A 17,677-nucleotide genomic window follows, 5' to 3' on the forward strand; every position below is an offset into this window, starting at 1 on the left:
TATTGACTGTGTTCCTGATGACTATGGTTTATTTTGACCGTTTCAGAATAAAAAGCCATTTCTCGTTCAGAGAAGAGGTGCCGAGTTCTCTCTGACGACGGTTGCCAGGCACTTTGGCCAGGAGCTGACGGGGTCACTGCCCTACCTGTGGGAGTTTGTGGTGGGACCTTTGAGGGCCGTGGTGGAGAACAACCAAGGCATCGGTATGCTACACTCTTCATTAGATCATATGGGTCATGTTCATTTGGGATCACCGCAACTGAAAGCAAACGTTTCTTATTGGACAAATAAAGGTAGCCCTGCCCTGTTTCAGTCCCATTTGGTGCCTAATGAACATGATCAAGATGTATTGCTATTTGCTACCCTCTGTCCACTTCCAGATGGGCATCTTCCTATACCTCTTGTGAGTGTTGTCATCAATGAAGAGATATTGATGCATTTCTGCTCTATGGTGTTGTAGATGCAAAGCTCCAGTTGGAGAGGGGTGATGCTGCAGCCCAGGAGCTGGTCAACTCTCTGCAGGTGCTGGAGGTCATGGCTGGAGCCATGGCCCCGAGCTCAAACCTCTGGTAAGACAACATGCAGGAGTTAAATTTGATTTGATTTTGATTTGAATCTCACCAGTAGAAACACCACCATCCTATCTACCAAACTCCAGTAAAATATTGACTTCTCTAAGCTCAAACATTTCTCCAATGTTTTCACACCTCAGTTGTTTTCACACCCACATCCCTCGCCATCTGCTGTGTAGGTCCAGGAAAGTATTCAGACCCATTGGCTTTCAACATTTTGTTAGGCCTGATTCTATAACTGATCAAATAGTTATTCCACCTTTAACTGGCCTACCAGGCAATTCGTTCCACTCATTGGCAGCAGAGAACTGGAAGGAGAGGCGGCCAAAGGAGGAGTTGGCTTTGGGGATGACCAGTGAAATATACCTGCTGGAGCGCATGCTATGGGTGGGTGCTGCTATGGTGACCAGTGAGCTGAGATAAGGCTGGGCTTTACCTAGCCAGTGGGTTTGACCTGGAGCCAGTGGGTTTGTGACGAATATAAAGCGAGGGCCAGCCAACGAGAGCATACAGGTCGCAGTGGTGGGTAGTATATGTGGCTTTGGTGACAAAATGGATGGCACTGTGATAGACTACATCCAGTTTACTAAGTAGAGTGTTGGAGGATATTTTGTAAATGACATCGCCGAAGTCAAGGATCGGTAGGATAGTCAGTTTTACAAGGGTATGTTTGGCAGCATGAGTAAAGGTTGCTTTGTTGCGAAATAGGAAGCCGATTCTGGATTTAATTTTGGATTTGAGATGCTTAATGTGAGTCTGGAAGGAGACTTTACAGTCTAACCAGACACCTAGGTATTTGTAGTTATCCACATATTCTAAGTCAGAACCCTCCAGAGTAGTGATGCTAGATGGGCGGGCGGGTGCGGGCAGCGATCAGTTGAAGAGCATGCATTTAGTTTCACTTGCATTTAAGAGCAGTTGGAGGCCACGAAAGGAGTGTTGTATGGCATTTAAGCTCGTCTGGAGGTTTGTTAACACAGTGTCCAAAGAAGGGCCAGAGGTATACAGAATGGTGTCGTCTGCATAGAGGTGGATCAGAGAATCACCAGCAGCAAGAGCGACATCATTGATGTATACAGAGAAAAGAGTCGGCCCGAGAATTGAACCCTGTGGCACCCCCATAGAGACTGCCAGAGGTTCAGACATCATGCCTTCTGATTTGACACACTGAACTCTTACTGAGAAGTAGTTGGTGAATCAGGCGAGGCAGTCATTTGAGAAACTAAGGCTGTTGAGTCTGCCACTAAGAATGCGGTGATTGACAGAGTCAAAAGCCTTGGCCAGGTTGATGAAGACGTCTGCACAATATTGTATTTTATCGATGGCGGATATGATATCGTTTAGGACCTTGAGCGTGGCTGAGGTGCACCCATGACCAGCTCGGAAACCAGATTGCATAGTGGAGAAGGTACAGTGGGATTCGAAATGGTCAGTGATCTGTTTGTTAACTTGGCTTTCAAAGACTTTAGATAGGCAGGGTAGGATAGATATAGGTCTGTAACAGTTTGGGTCTAGAGTGTCTCCCCCTTTGAAGAGGGGGATGACTGAGGCAGCTTTCCAATCTTTAGGGATCTCAGACAATACGAAAGAGAGGTTGAACAGGCTAGTAATAGGGGTTGCAAGAATTGCGGCAGATAATTTTAGAAAGAGAGGGTCTAGCCCAGCTGATTTTTAGGGGTCCAGATTTTGCAGCTCTTTCAGAACATCAGCTTTATGGATTTGGGTGAAGGAGAAATTGGGAGGCTTGGGCAAGTTGCTGTGGGGGGTACAGGGCTGTTGTCCGGGGTAGGGGTAGCCAGGTGGAAAGCATGGCCAGCCGTAGAAAAATGCTTATTGAAATTCTCGATTATCGTAGATTTTTCGGTGGTGACAGAGTTTCCTCGCCTCAGTGCAGTGGGCAGCTGGTAGGAGGTGCTCTTATTCTCCATGGACTTTACAGTGTCCCAGAACTTTTTGGAGTTTGTGCTACAGGATGCAAATTTCTGTTTGAAAAAGCTAGCCTTTGCTTTCCTAACTGCCTGTGTAGATTGGTTCCTAACTTCCCTGAAAAGTTGCAAACCGCGGGGGCTATTCGATGCTAATGCAGTACACCACAGGATGTTTTTATGCTGGTCAAAGACAGTCAGGTTTGGAGTGAACAAAGGGCTATATCTGTTCTTAGTTCTACATGTTTTTGAATGGGGCATGCTTATTTAAGATGGTGAGGAAAGCACTTTTAAAGAATAACCAGGTATACTCTACTGACGGAATGAGGTCAACATCCCTCCAGGATACCCGGGCCAGGTCGATTAGAAAGGCCTGCTCGCTGAAGTGTTTTTGGGAGCGTTTGATAGTGATGAGGGGTGGTCGTTTGAACGCGGACCCATTATGGACGCAGGCAATGAGGCAGTGATCGCTGAGATCCTGGTTGAAGACGGTAGAGGTGTATTTAGAGGGCAGTTTGGTCAGGATGATATCTGAGGATGCCCGTGTTTACGGATTTAGGGTTGTACCTGGTAGGTTCCTTGATCATTTATGTGAGATTGAGGGCATCTAGCTTAGATTGTAGGATGGCTGAGGTGTTAAGCATATCCCAGTTTAGGTCACCTAACAGTACAAACTGAAGATAAATGGGATGCAAGTAATTCACATATGGTGACCAGGGCACAGCTGGGGGCTGAGGGGGGTCTATAACAAGCGGCAACAGTGAGACTTATTTCTGGAAAGGTGGATTTTTAAAACTAGAAGCTCAAACTGTTTGGGCACAGACCTGGATAGCAAGACTTGGCCTGCACAGTTGAAACTTCACCCCCTTTGGCTGTTCTATCTTGGCGGCAAATGTTGTAGTTGGGGATGAAAATGTCAGAATTGTTGGTGGCCTTCCTAATCCAGGATTCAGACACGGTTAGGACATCAGGGTTGGCGGAGTGTGCTAAAGCAGTGAAAAAAAACAACTTAGGGAGGAGGCTTCTGATGTTAACATGCATGAAACCAAGGATTTTATGGTTACAGAACTCAACAAATGAGAGCGCCTGGGGAATAGGATTGGAACTGGGGGCTACAGGGCCTGGGTTAACCTCTACATTACCAGAGGAACAGAGGAGGAGTAGGATAAGGGTACGGCTAAAGGCTATAAGAACTGGTCGTCTAGTGCGTTGGGGACAGAATAAAAGGAGCAGATTTCTGGGCGTGGTAGAATAGATTCAGGGCATAATGTACAGACAAAGGTGGGGTAGGATGTGAGTACAGTGGAGGTAAACCTAGGCGTTGAGTGACGATGAGAGAGGTTTTTTCTCTGGATGCACCAGTTAAGCCAAGTGAGGTCTACACGAGTGTGGGGTGGGACAAACAGGACCTGAGTATGAGGCTGGGGGCGACAGGTAAAAAAATGAGGTGCCGTGTTATTGAAACAGTCCAGGGAGCATCAGCTGTGTAGCCAAGTGATCATAAGGTCAAAAGAGCAGCAATAGGTGAGTCAGGGTGCTGTTCAGTAGTCACTACTACGCTAGGCGAGCAGGGGATACAGCGTTCAGAAAATCTAGCGGGCCGAGGCTAGTAGATGGTTCTTCGGCGACATCGTAGAACCATCTACCAGTTGAGACCACATCGGGCAGTCACGTCGGCAGTCCAGTCGTGATGGATCGGCGGGGCTCTGTGTCGACAAAAAAGGGTCCAGTCCAGTTGGCAAAGGAGGTATTGTAGCCCTAGAATTAGCTCGTATATGGGCCTAGCTCGAGGCTAGTTCAATGCTAGCTAGTGCTTGCTTCAGGACAGAGTCGTTAGCAAACAGTATCCAGTCATTTGCAGCTAGCTAGTTGTGATGATCTGGTGTAATGATTCAGTGCGGCAGGAATCCGGTGATGTGGTAGAGGAAAGCAGTCCGATATGCTCTGGGTTGATATCGAGCTGTGCAGACTGGCAGGCGTTGTCCGAGCTAAGGCTGGCTGGTGGCTGGCTGGTGACAGAGGGAAAAGATGAAGACCGCTAGCCGTGGCTAACAAAGACTAGTAGCTAGTTAGCTGGTTAGCTCCTTATGGAAGTTCCAGTTATAAGGAATAAAAATAGCAGATCCGTTACCACATTAGGTGAGGCGGGTTGCAGGAAAGTAGAAAGTGAGATTTAAGATATATACGAAAAAGGCCGGCTATTTACACGGGATAAGACAAATACACACGTCCTGCTGCTACGCCATCTTGGATTCTAGATGGCGTAGCAGACCCTTTACTCAGTACTTTGTTGAAGCACCTTTGGCAGCGATTACAGCCTCGAGTCTTCTTGGGTATAACTCTACAAGCTTAGCACACCTGTATTTCGGGAGTTTCTCCCATTCTTCTCTGGAGATCCTCTCAAGCTCTCAGGTTGGATGGAGAGCATTACTGCACATCTATTTTCAGGTCTCCAGAGATGTTCGATCAGATTCAAGTCCGGGCTCTGGCTGGGCCACTCAAAGACATTGAGACTTGTCCCGAAGCAACTCCTGCGTTGTCTTGGCTGTGTGCTTAGGGTTGTTGTCCTGTTGGAAGGTGAACCGTTTCCCCAGTGTGAGGTCCTGAGGACTCTGGAGCAGGTTTTCATCAAGGATCTCTGTACTTTGCTCCGTTCAGGTTTGCGTCGATCCTGACTAGTCTCCCAGTGCCTACCACTGAAGAACATCTCCACAGCATGATGCGTCCACCACCGTGCTTCACCGTAGGGATGGTGCCAGGTTTCTTCCAGACATGACGCTTGGCATTCAGGCCAAAGAATTCAGTCTTGGTTTCATCAGACCAGAGAATCTTGTTTCTCATGGTCTGAGAGTCCTTTAGGTGCCTTTTGGCAACCTCCAAGCGGGCGACATGCACGGTCAACTCTGGGACTTATAGACAGGTGTGTGCCTTTTCCAAATCATGTCCAATCAGTTGCATTTACCACAAATGGACTCCAATCAAGTTGTAGAAACATCTCAAGGATGATCAATGGAAACGGGATGCACCTGAGCTGAATTTCGTGTCTCATAGCAAATGGTCTGAATAATTACTTAAATAAGGTATTTGTTTTTTTTTATACATTTGCAAAAATTTCAAAACCTGATTACTGAGGATTTTTGGGGAGGTTTTAATCCATTTTAGAATAAGTCTATAAGAATAAGTCTAACAAAATGGGGAAAAGTCAAGGAGACTGAATACTTTCCAAAGGCACTGTATGCCTTAAGCCAAAATTAATGGTGAAGATGAGCACAGGTATCTGGAAATTACGTGGTGGTGTTTTGAATTGTCGCATGTACATCACCTGCCACAATCCAAAACACCACCTTGTGCTCTGGGCGGTGTGTTTATCTCAACAGACGACTTTGACGTGAACACATCAGGCAAACTTTGATTTTGGAGCGTAATGTCTGTAAATACCCCATTTACTGTATTGTCTGTCTGTTTTAGTTCTTCCCCTCTGCGTTTCAGTTGTTGGAGCACTTGCCCCACCTGTTCACCTGTCTGCAGCACCCGTACACGGCCGTGCGTCACATGGCGGCACGCTGCGTTGGTGTGCTCAGTAAGATCGCTACCATGGAGACCATGCACCTGTTCCTGGAATGTGTGCTGCCCTGGCTGGGGTGCATCGAGGATGGCACTAAGCAGGAGGGGGCCATCGAGGCCATGGCCTGTATCCTTCATACATGTCAGTCAGACATGTTCCCGCGTATGGGCAACCAACCAATGGTTTTTATATAAGATAGAAAAAGGACATGCCATGTAGCAGACACTTTATCCAACAGTATATTGAGTGCATGCATACATTTATTTTGTAAATGTGACCCCAGCATGAATTGAACCCAAAACCCCACATTGAAACCAGGGAAGTTGGTGTCTTGTGGTTGGTTGTCCTTGACCCCTTGGCCCCCGCACCCCAGGTGTGATGGAGCAGTTGGATGTGGACATCGTGCCGTACATTGTGCTGCTGGTGGTGCCGGTGCTGGGCCGCATGAGTGACCCCAGTGATAGCGTCCGTTTCATGGCCACGCAGTGCTTCGCCACCCTCATCCGCCTGCTACCACTGGAGGTAAACACACACACCGAAGTATTATTTTTTAAGGAGATTTGTTTGCAAGTAGTTATTTGGGTGTAGTTATTTAGTCTTTTTTTGGGATGCCAGGTAATTTGTAGATCTGTCATTCTGCGCAGTCCTACTGCAGTGTAGTCGATTTCAAACACTCGCTAGATCTGCCATTTACAAGCTACCTGCGGTGTTACTTCCTACTGTGCAATATGGTTATTTGCCTTTTGCCCAATAGAGGACAGTATCTCACTATTTTCCTATGCTGAATATTTTATGTGATTGTCATTTGGAGGATGTGTGTGTGTACTCTAATGAAGTTGGGCATTTTGTTTTCATGGCGACATTGACATCTGTCAGCCGGTTAAGTGTTGTCAGTTCATTGGTTCACTTCAATCAGAGAGATTAAGTGGGAGAAATGAATCAGATGCACTGCAGAATCGGGACGGCTGAATGTCAGCCGAATGACCTCCCATACGGAGACACAGTTGACTCCCAAATAAAAAATGTTGGAGGCTTGGCTTTTGCACCTGGTAATGTTTGTTTGGATATCTTACACCCTTTTCACACTATCATGCTGACCACAATTGTAATGCGCTCAGATATGAAATGTTTTCATTATTTCCAGCAAGGTTCCAGCAACTATGGTGGATGGGAAACCAGGTCAGCAAAGGACAGCTGGGCTTGGATCAGGTCAGTGGTGTGAAAAGGGTTTTGAGTCCGCCTTTTTATTATCATTCTTTATCTTAGGCGGGTATCCCGGATCCTCCCACCATGTCGGATGATCTGATTCGCCAGAAGGCCAGAGAGCGTCACTTCATGGAACAGCTGCTGGACAGCAGGAAGTTGGAGAACTACAAGATCCCTGTGCCCATCAAGGCTGAGCTCCGCAAGTATCAGCAGGTGTGTGTTTATTTTTTTACGTGTGTTTATGTGTGCATTTACATTTTGGTCGGGCCAATATTAGCCCTTTTCATAATCTATCGGCTAACAGCCCATGACTATAGGTGCAGCTGAGATCTCCTTTATAGCACGAGCGCACTGTGCCTATTGTGTCAAACTGCTGCAAGCTATCGTTCCTCAAGGAACCTATAGGCTGCATCTTGCTACCCACTCATGCTGCACATCATTTATCACACTTGAATAATGCAAAAATGTTGAACCCTAAATGAATTTCCTGTTCGGCAAAACAATGTCCATACAGGCTACAGTACAACGACGGATACCGGTAGCTTGCTAAGTAGCTAGCAAAATAACATTCAGCATTCACAGAAAGCGAACTTTGCTAGCTAGCTTACAGGAAATATCAGTCATTTTTGCAGTCGACTAACCAACCCCCATGAATCGGTTAACAAACGGTTAAATTCGTCCAAACAGTAAAATCAGTTGAACAGAAAGTACTATTGCCATTGCTGAGATATTACAATTTGTGTGTATGAATTCTGGGTCAAAAGGTCACAGGAGATAATGCACTGGTCAATGGCAGAGCCTTTTCCAAAAATGGCACCAAAATGACACAAGTGGACTTGGATTAATAAACAAACTCAAATATCTCAAGATGGGAAAGTCCTATCAACATGACATTTTCAAGGGTTATACAATAATATGAGCATGTTAAATTGAAATAGAATTAAATATGTATACATACCGTAAAACTTCAATTAAACACTGAGTCTCAAATAGCCACTTGTCCTATTTTTAGTAGCCGGGCAATGGCACACATTTCAGCAATATAAACGCCTGTTTTAAATAAACGCCCTGTCCAAATGAATTGTTTACGAGGTTACCGTGACTTGTTTACGAGGTTTGATGTGTCACATTTACATAACTTTTCCAAGTCATTACTGAATTATGGCAATCAGCTGTTTTTATCGCCAGTAAGTAACTGCTAGCTATTGGCTGATAGCTAACTGGCAAGCACAAAAATTCAACTTCGGGAGTACAGACCCCAAGAAATTGGCCGATCGCTATCTAGTGGTGAAAGTAAGAACTGCCGAAAAATGCACAGTCAGAGGATAATAATTCTGTCAAGGAAGTTTGTCTTAATAAAAAAAAGGGTGTAAATGATAACACATTAGGGCAGGAAATTAAGGAATTGATTAAAAAGCTGGAAATAAACAATAAACTATGCAAATGAACAAAGCTGTGTGCATTAAGGAAATAGAAGTCTGTCTCGAAGTGCCTGTTGTGTCCAGTGATTGAAGCAAATAAAAGCCTGGGCAATTAATTGAAGTTTTATGGTATGCACATGTACTGTATACATTTCCTGTTGTACGCAATAAATCATTGACCAATTAGGCTTTTTCCACTTAAGTTATTTATTTTTCCCTACTAATGCAATCAGTCATACACATATGCTACAGTACTAACCAGAGGTAATACTTTAGGGTTTTAGTGTGCTTCTAACAGCAACTTATGTAATTTGACTCAACATTCTCTTATTTTTCTTGTGCCCACCTGCTCTAAAACCGTCTGCGGCGGCGGCTAACCTTCCTGATAGCTACTCTAGCAAAGGTGAGATTGGAAGATTGCATGAAATCTTGACAGCAGCATAGCAAAATGTTACCAAGAATTTGATTTGTGTAGTGATACATATATATATATATTTTAAAAAATTGCGTTTCGTCAGATGTATATGGTTGGACAGTGTAGATAAAAGCTTACTAAACTTCTCACTCAGGCTTTTTTTGAGCTGTCTCACTTCCAGCGAAAAGTGGTTGTCGGAAGAAGCGTAAAACGACTCTGGCCCCACTGATTGTGCGCTCCCCGATACAATACGTCACGTGACCTAACGCCCCAGCATGGGTACAAGGAATGGAAATTTGTCATTAAAAGCTTTAAAAACATGCGACAATAGCGAGCCGATTGTCTCATATTATTGAGCGTGCAACTACTGTAATTAAGCAGACCACGTAAGGCGTACAATTTGCTGGAAAACATTGTTCTAAAAAATGCGCCTGATGGAGTGGTTTAAGAGAAACATCTCCGTTGACTTAGAAAGAGGGGAAATCTAAATATGCAACAACTAGGATGGGTTAATATGACTAGAATTTTGCCTTTGGCTTTTGGACAATGAAAGAAGGTGGATATGAAAACCAATAGAGAAATGCTGACACGTTTTGGGTCGCTAGCATAGCTGTTAGCTTTTGCATGCTTCTCCTTTCTCTCTCTGCTCCGCTGCTTCAGCTTGCGTCTGAGTTGCCTAGCAGCAAGTCTCCGCTCTGGCTTGTTGTCTAGCAGCAAGTCTCCGCTCTGGCTTGTTGCCTAGCAGCAAGTCTCCGCTCTAGCTTGTTGTCTAGCAGCAAGTCTCCGCTCTGGCTTGTTGCCTAGCAGCAAGTCTCCGCTCTGGCTTGTTGCCTAGCAGCAAGTCTCCGCTCTGGCTTGTTGCCTAGCAGCAAGTCTCCGCTCTGGCTTGTTGCCTAGCAGCAAGTCTCCGCTCTGGTTTGTTGCCTAGCAGCAAGTCTCCGCTCTGGCTTGTTGCCTAGCAGCAAGTCTCCGCTCTGGCTTGTTGCCTAGCAGCAAGTCTCCGCTCTGGCGTGTTGCCTAGCAGCAAGTCTCCGCTCTGGCTTGTTGTCTAGGAGCAAGTCTCCGCTCTGGCTTGTTGTCTAGGAGCAAGTCTCCGCTCTGGCGTGTTGCCTAGCAGCAAGTCTCCGCTCTGGCTTGTTGTCTAGGAGCAAGTCTCCGCTCTGGCTTGTTGTCTAGGAGCAAGTCTCCGCTCTGGCGTGTTGCCTAGCAGCAAGTCTCCGCTCTGGCTTGTTGCCTAGCAGCAAGTCTCCGCTCTGGCTTGTTGCCTAGCAGCAAGTCTCCGCTCTGGCGTGTTGCCTAGCAGCAAGTCTCCGCTCTGGCTTGTTGCCTAGCAGCAAGTCTCCGCTCTGGCTTGTTGTCTAGCAGCAAGTCTCCTCTCTGGCTTGTTTTCTAGCAGCAAGTCTCCGCTCTTGCTTGTTGCCTAGCAGCAAGTCTCCGCTCTGGCTTGTTGCCTAGCAGCAAGTCTCCGCTCTGGCTTGTTGCCTAGGAGCAAGTCTCCGCTCTGGCTTGTTGTCTAGGAGCAAGTCCGCTCTGGCTTGTTGTCTAGGAGCAAGTCCGTAAGCTATTAGTTGACGTTACTCAAGCTACTTTCTAACTCTAAACTAACTGCATTTTACTATTTTCATCAAAATAATAATTCCGGTCGGATCCAACACTGTTCGTATTTGACTGACTAGATTTGTTATATTCTGACTCCAATTCAATTACATGAAATTATGCAAATGAATCTATAGGCCGATTTTAAAATATGTATATATATATACATATCCTTGAGTCTATTGACGCAGCTGTGCGTCAATCTAAGTAACATGATAATCAAAATCCCAATCAAAATCCATCAATTTTAAGCTAGATGTATATTTGAGCTGGGGATGTTGGCCTTCAGCATCTGCGGGGGAAGGTGGCAGAGCTACAGCGGTGTTTGTCAGACATCCTGAAAATCGGTATTCTCACAAACGTCTGTAGCGTCCTCTGTTTTGCTCTATGACCCCCACAAGTTTCACAGGACTCGTCTGAAGGTAACCCATACAAACAAATGAAGGTAGTTTTGTGCCAACAAAAATAAGGGGTTAAATATGTCCAAAAAACACACATTTCCTGAGCTTTCTTACATCTCCTAGGTATAGGACAGACACTTAAATCATATTCCTTATGTGTAATTCTTTTTACTGTCTTTGCCGTTTTAGGAATTCCATGTGTTTCTATGGGCTATAGTTGTAGGCCAAATTCAATATTTTATCCCCAAAAAATGTATACCGAAAGGGGTCCTAAAATTCAAAATCAATAGCTAGATGATCCATGGTATGAACATCTTAAAGCAATTCCATGTGTTACAGATGACAAACACTCTACTGACATTTTCCAAAACAAGCTCAGTAAACTGAATGCATGCGTTCATTGAATATGCTTTCCCTTTTGATTTACCCAGTTTATCAATAGATTTATCATACAACAAAGTCAAATGGATTATTATTGTAAGGGCTGTCAAAGTTAACACGTTAATCACAGTTAACCTTTGACATTTTAAGCACAATGCGCTCTGCTGTGCGGTTGTCAGTAGTTACCACAAGCACAAAGTACTAATTATGGCTAATCCACAGATGGAACGATGAGACAAATCATTCGCCGGATGTATAAATGTGAAGCATCCGCTTGGCGTTTCATCTCACTACCAAACATATGGAGGAAGCCCACTGGCCGGCAGTTAGAGGAGATTTTGGCCGAAGTTCAGCACATTTTCTCATCAATGAAACATTTTGATTTCAATGGTTTTCTGTTCCCAAAACTAGAATCTGTTTATGAATGGAATGGACTGTTTTTTTTATATTTATTTTTGTAGATTTTGTTTGTAGACTTTTCCCTTTCAAAAAATCACGTTGTTTAGAAGTGCAAAGGCGAATTGCGTTATTGCGCACTTCAGGAGGTGTTCCCTAACGGAAATATGCAGATGCATCGGTCTCAGACTTCTCTTGTTTCTTGTGGTGCTCAAACATCCATTATGCATGTAGTTTCGAATGAAAATGTACTGAAAGTTCAACCATAAACGCATTCCAAGGGCATTTCTTTAGATAACAGCCCAAAATCGTAATTTGCACAGAAGTAGCTAGCTAGTTATGCTAACGTCAACTAGCAGCTAGCTCATCAAACAAAAATGTTTACAATGCCATGGCTGAATATCTTGATTCAACTCTAATCAAGAAGCATTCAGCTGCTGTAGATTAGGGTTGGAGTGAAAATCTACTGGACGGTAGCTCTCAAGGAACAGGGTTGGAAAGTGTTTGTGTGTGAGAGTGAGAGAGAGAGAGAGAGAGAGAGAGAGAGAGAGAGTGATGGCCTTGTCTCTAACTAGTTAAATAACTCTACAAGCAATTCAGCACTTTCCACTTTATCTTCCGTCTCGTTATTTTCTGCCAGCCTCTACAAATAGGGTTTGTTTTAAATGTAGCAGGGAGGGCAGCTGCTGCTGACAAATGACTTTTGGACAGAACACACATTTTAAAGTGGTGGAATGGGTTGGGCTTTGTGCCCAACATCCATCTCTCTAATGGGAAAGTGATTTGTAGATCAGTGATTCTGCCTGTGATGTAGTCATACACAAAATATCAGCACAGTGACAATGTTTGTATGAATTCTTTCACTCATCACTTCACAAGGTGTGGCATAAAATGCAGTGCAACAGCTCATTGCGCCACGTCATTGTCCCTCCCTGCCATAGCTAGTATGCAGAATGTGATTGATAAGGTTATTAAAATGACTCATTTGATGGACCGTTTCAATAACTTTTGATCTTTCCAGGATGGAGTGAACTGGCTGTCCTTCCTGAATAAGTACAAGCTGCATGGTATCCTGTGTGACGACATGGGCCTGGGCAAGACCCTGCAGTCCATCTGCATCCTGGCTGGGGACCACTACCTCAGGTACTTAACTGCATGAACACACAAACAGGTCGTGTTCCAGGCCGACTATATTGCAGTTGCACTGCATGCATCAACCAACGGTTGCATGCCATGTCGTCGACTGTCGGGCATCAGATTGCTATATCATATGTGGTTACCAGACGTCATCAGACCACGCAACAGAACAGTACTGTACTGTTCTACACTTGGTTGATTTTTTATGAAATAGTTTACATCAAATATTTTTTCAAGTTTTATTGAATTCCGTGACGCGGTTAGCCTTTACGGCTGGGACTGCAGGTTTGGGTCCCGGAATCCTCTTAAGTAGCAGTTAGCTGCTAGCCGTCATGAAAACAGAGTAGGCTAACGCTAGCAGTGCAAGCACACCAATGTTTTTTTCCCCCCACGGCTGGGCACAAATGCTTTAGGTGTTTTGATTTCCAAACAATCACAAGATTGTGGAACTGTCAAATGGACAGGGATTGGCCTGCCCTATATGCACCACCACCAAGCAGCTTAAGGGAAGAGATCCTTCGGCTATGAGAAACAGATTACCTATTTTCTTAGTGTAGCCCAGGCAAACCAAAACTGTTTTTAAATGCCTCCTATAGCAAAGCTGTCTGAGTCAGGCGGCGTTGATCTGTCCCAATCCAACGGCTAGATATTAAGCTCAACTCTCGCAAGCCGTAGAAGATCAGGGAGGCAGTCTGGCCCCCCTTCATATATCCGAGAAGATCCGATTCAGCTATCAAACAGCTTTACCCTGTTTGATACAGACCTACCAGCCCGGGAGTCAACACGGATCCTGGGAATATACCAACAGCCAGTGGCATCCTCCCACATGGCCACCCCAGTTCAACAGATCGCTGACTCAAGACAGAAGGGTCTCGGGCCAGCCACCACCTTCCTGGGGTTTTCCGACGCCATCCACTGTTGCTGGTGAGAAGAATCAGGCTAGCCTCCCTCGAAGCCTCCATCATGAGGCAGTCCCATCCTGCTCTCCCTCTTCCTTAATTAACCATCAGATTCCATCACAACCACCATCATTGTGGGCAGCTCAATGGTGAGAGATTTTGGCTTACCTACAGTCTGTGGACTGACCCAAAGACCACTGTCACACAGGAGCCTGTTTCCATGACATCAACTCCCTCCTGCCAAACAATTCTGGCCAACTACTTCATTATTGACACAGGTTTTAACGACCTTCGCTTTAGGTGATCTGAGGGAGTACTACACAAAAAATTGTAGCACCCTCGCTAGCACAGGGAAGAGAATAATTCTCTCTGGCTCCCTCCCGTGCTATCAAAGTGGTTCGGAACGTTTCAGCCGACTCGTTGCCCTAAACGAGTACCCGAAGGAACCTTGCGAGAACAGGAACGTCTCCTTTTGTGACAACTTTGATTTGCTGTGGGAGCAACCGGCACTTTTTAAGAGACTGGATTTCACCCTAACTACAGGGTTTATAGAAATATTTCCTGCAACATGGCAAACCGTTTTAGAGACGGACAGGGTCTGGTAGTGCTCCAGTGCTCCCTGTCAGAATAAGCAACGGAGGACTTGGAAACCATGTCAACTCCTGTGGAAATGGCACTATGGTTATTGTAACCTAATTTATGTTCCTCTAACTCTGCCTTCTAGTGAGTTTATACAAACTTATCTTCTACCATTCTGATACATTGGAGACTTTCAGAAAACCTGGTTGTAACGTTAGTCATTTGGTCATTTTTCCATTGGTTACCTCGAGTGGTCCACACTCATTGAATATGGAGCTTTTAAATGTTTTAAACTAGCAATCACTAGTTAAAACCTTTCTTGTGAATGACCTCATTGCGGAGCGCAAAATTGGTTGCATGTTTCTCATTGAAACATGGCTGTCTTCAGATTGTAGTTCTACTCTTATTGAAGCCCCCCCCCCGACTACAGCATTTCATACTCTCAGAAAAGGGTGGGGTGACAGCCTCTATTTAAATTTTTTTTTTTATAATAATACTCTCAGCTGTAAGGACATTTAGTTTGGTGACTTTTGTAAGTATTCTGAGCATCATGCTATACTGTTTAAATGTCAGCCACCAGTGCTGACTATAACCCTGCATTGGACATCAAAAGCACTGCCCCATTTCATTTCCTGATTTCTTTGAACTATTGTCCTTCAACTATGACAAAAATCAATATGCGTTTTTTTTTTTCAATTGTTTTTTTAATATTCATGTTGACAGAGATGGACTCCCAAGGCAATTGAATTTCGGACTCTTTTGAGCTCTATGGACTTCATCCAACATGTCACTTGACCCACCCATAGCTGCAGCCATGCTCTAAACCTGGTTATCACCAAGGGGCTTTCTATTGACACATCCTCTTGTTGATGTTGCTTTGTCTGATCTCCACTGTACTACCTTGTTCCCCATTGCACAGGGTAATACTGAACACCTTATTAAGAAACACGATCTCACCTCTGAAGTTGCTACAGGTTTTTGAGTGTATGAACAACACACCATCACCTATTCTGCCTTCCTCTTGTGATGATTTAGTTCACTTTAATAGCAAACTAAGGGCAACCATTGACGCCGTAGCTCCTGTAAGGTTGAAAAGAGGCCACATCCAAACAGAGGCAATTGGATGAGTCAGGAAACAAATCAATTGATAAGAAAATTGCAGAAAGGCAGAGCGGAAGTGGGGAAAGTCAGTTGCTGGTCAATTATGATATTCTGAGAGCGCATCTTGGCATATATGACAAGGCGATTAGAAATGCAAAGACGGGTTAATTTTTCGGACATTGATCACTAATAATCAGAATCATTCGAGTGTTCTTCTCTGCCATTGATGGCCAGATAAATCCTACCCCCGCAAGTCTGAACTTTCCTCCACATATTAAATGTGATGCGTTTCAGAGATCAGATCCCAATCATTAGGCTGGGTGTCAGTCAAGCAAGACCTGATGCGAGGTTTGATATACAGTGCATTCGGAAAGTATTCAGATCCTTGACCTCTTTTACATTTTGTTAGGTTACAGCCTTATTCTAAAATGGATATGTTTTTTTTTGTGTGTCTCAATCTATACACAATACCCCATAATGACAAAGCAAAAAAACATTTTTTTTATACATTTTTGCAAATTTATGAAAAATAAACTGAAATATCACATTTACGTAAGTATTCAGACCCTTCACTCAGTACTTTGTTGAAGCACCTTTGGCAGCGATAACCACCTCGAGTCTTTGGTTATGGCTCTACAGGCTTGCCACCTGTATTTGAGGAGTTTCTCCCATTCTTCTCTGCAGATCCTCTCAAGCTCTGTCAGGTTGGATGGGGAGCATTGTTGCACAGCTATTTTCAGGTCTCTCCAGAGATGTTCGATCGGGCTCTGGCTGGGCCACTCAAGGACATTCCGAGACTTGTCCCGTACTACACCTTCATTGTCTTAGCAGGGTTGTTGTCCTGTTGGAAGGTGAACCAGTCTGAGTGCTTGGGAGCAGGTTTTCATCAATAATCTCTCTGTACTTTGCTCCGTTCATCTTTCCCTCGATCCTGACTAGTCTCCCAGTCCCTGCCGCTGAAACCATCCCCACAGCATGATGCTGCCACCACCATACTTCACCGTAGGGATGGTGCCAGGTTTCCTCCAGATGTGACACTTGGGATTCAGGCCAAAGAGTTCAATCTTGATTTCATCAGACCAGAGAATCTTGTTTCTCATGGTCTGAGAGTCTGTGCGTTTTGGCAAACTCCAAGCGGGCTGTCATGTGCCTTTTTACTGAAGAGTGGCTTCCTTCTCTACCATGGGGTGGCAGTGGTTAGAGCGTTGGACTAGTAACCGGAAGGTTGCAAGTTCAAATCCCCGAGCTGACAAGGTACAAATCTGTCGTTCTGCCCCTGAACAGGCAGTTAACCCACTGTTCCTAGGCCGTCATTGAAAATAAGAATTTGTTCTTAACTGACTTGCCTAGTTAAATAAAGGTAAATAAAGGCCTGATTTGGTGGAGTGCTGCAGAGAGGGTTCTCCTCCTGGAAGGTTCTCCCATCTCCACAGAGGAACTCTGGAGCTCTGTCAGTGACCATCAAGTTCTGACCAAGGTCCTTCTCCCCCGATTGCTCAGTTTGGCCGGGTGGCCAGCTCTAGGAAGAGTGGTTCAAAACTTCTTCCATTTAAGAATGATGAAGGGTACTGTGTTCTTGGGGACCTTCAATGCTGCAGAAAGGTTTTGGTACCCTTCTCCAGATCTGTACCTCGACACAATCCTGTCTCTGAGCTCTACGGACAATTCCTTTTGACCTCATGTCTTGGTTTTTGCTCTGACATGCACTGTCAACTGTGGGACCTTATATAGACAGGTTTGTGCCTTTCCAAATCATGTCCAATCAATTGAATTTACCAACAGGTGGACTCCAAGTTGTAGAAACATCTCAAGGATGATCAATAGAAACAGGATGTACCTGAGCTCAATTTCAAGTCTCATAGCAAAAGGTCTGAATACTTATGTGAATAAGGTATTTGTTTTATACATGTGCAAACATTTCTAAACCAGTTTTTTTTTTAGAATAAGACTAACGTAACAAAATGTGAAAGTCAAGGGGTCTGAAAACTTTCCAAATCTACTGTATGTTACCCCTTGGCAAGCACAGCATTGATTTCCACTGCTACTCAGACGATACACAACTTTACATTTCTGTGTCACCAGG

At 44.6% G+C, this 17,677-nt stretch overlaps 1 protein-coding gene across 1 annotated transcript in view; it reads left to right on the plus strand.

The window, feature by feature from the left end:
- Positions 1-17,677, plus strand: part of LOC115135276 (TATA-binding protein-associated factor 172-like) — a 67,541-nt gene that overhangs the window by 43,778 nt on the left and 6,086 nt on the right. The window contains 7 exon segments of the mRNA XM_065023292.1: positions 47-203; positions 461-550; positions 553-569; positions 5,987-6,188; positions 6,436-6,584; positions 7,329-7,481; positions 12,900-13,021. Coding sequence (XP_064879364.1) covers positions 47-203; positions 461-550; positions 553-569; positions 5,987-6,188; positions 6,436-6,584; positions 7,329-7,481; positions 12,900-13,021 — 890 coding nt within the window.

Source organism: Oncorhynchus nerka, linkage group LG10 (assembly GCF_034236695.1).
Source record: "Oncorhynchus nerka isolate Pitt River linkage group LG10, Oner_Uvic_2.0, whole genome shotgun sequence".
NCBI lineage: Eukaryota > Metazoa > Chordata > Actinopteri > Salmoniformes > Salmonidae > Oncorhynchus > Oncorhynchus nerka.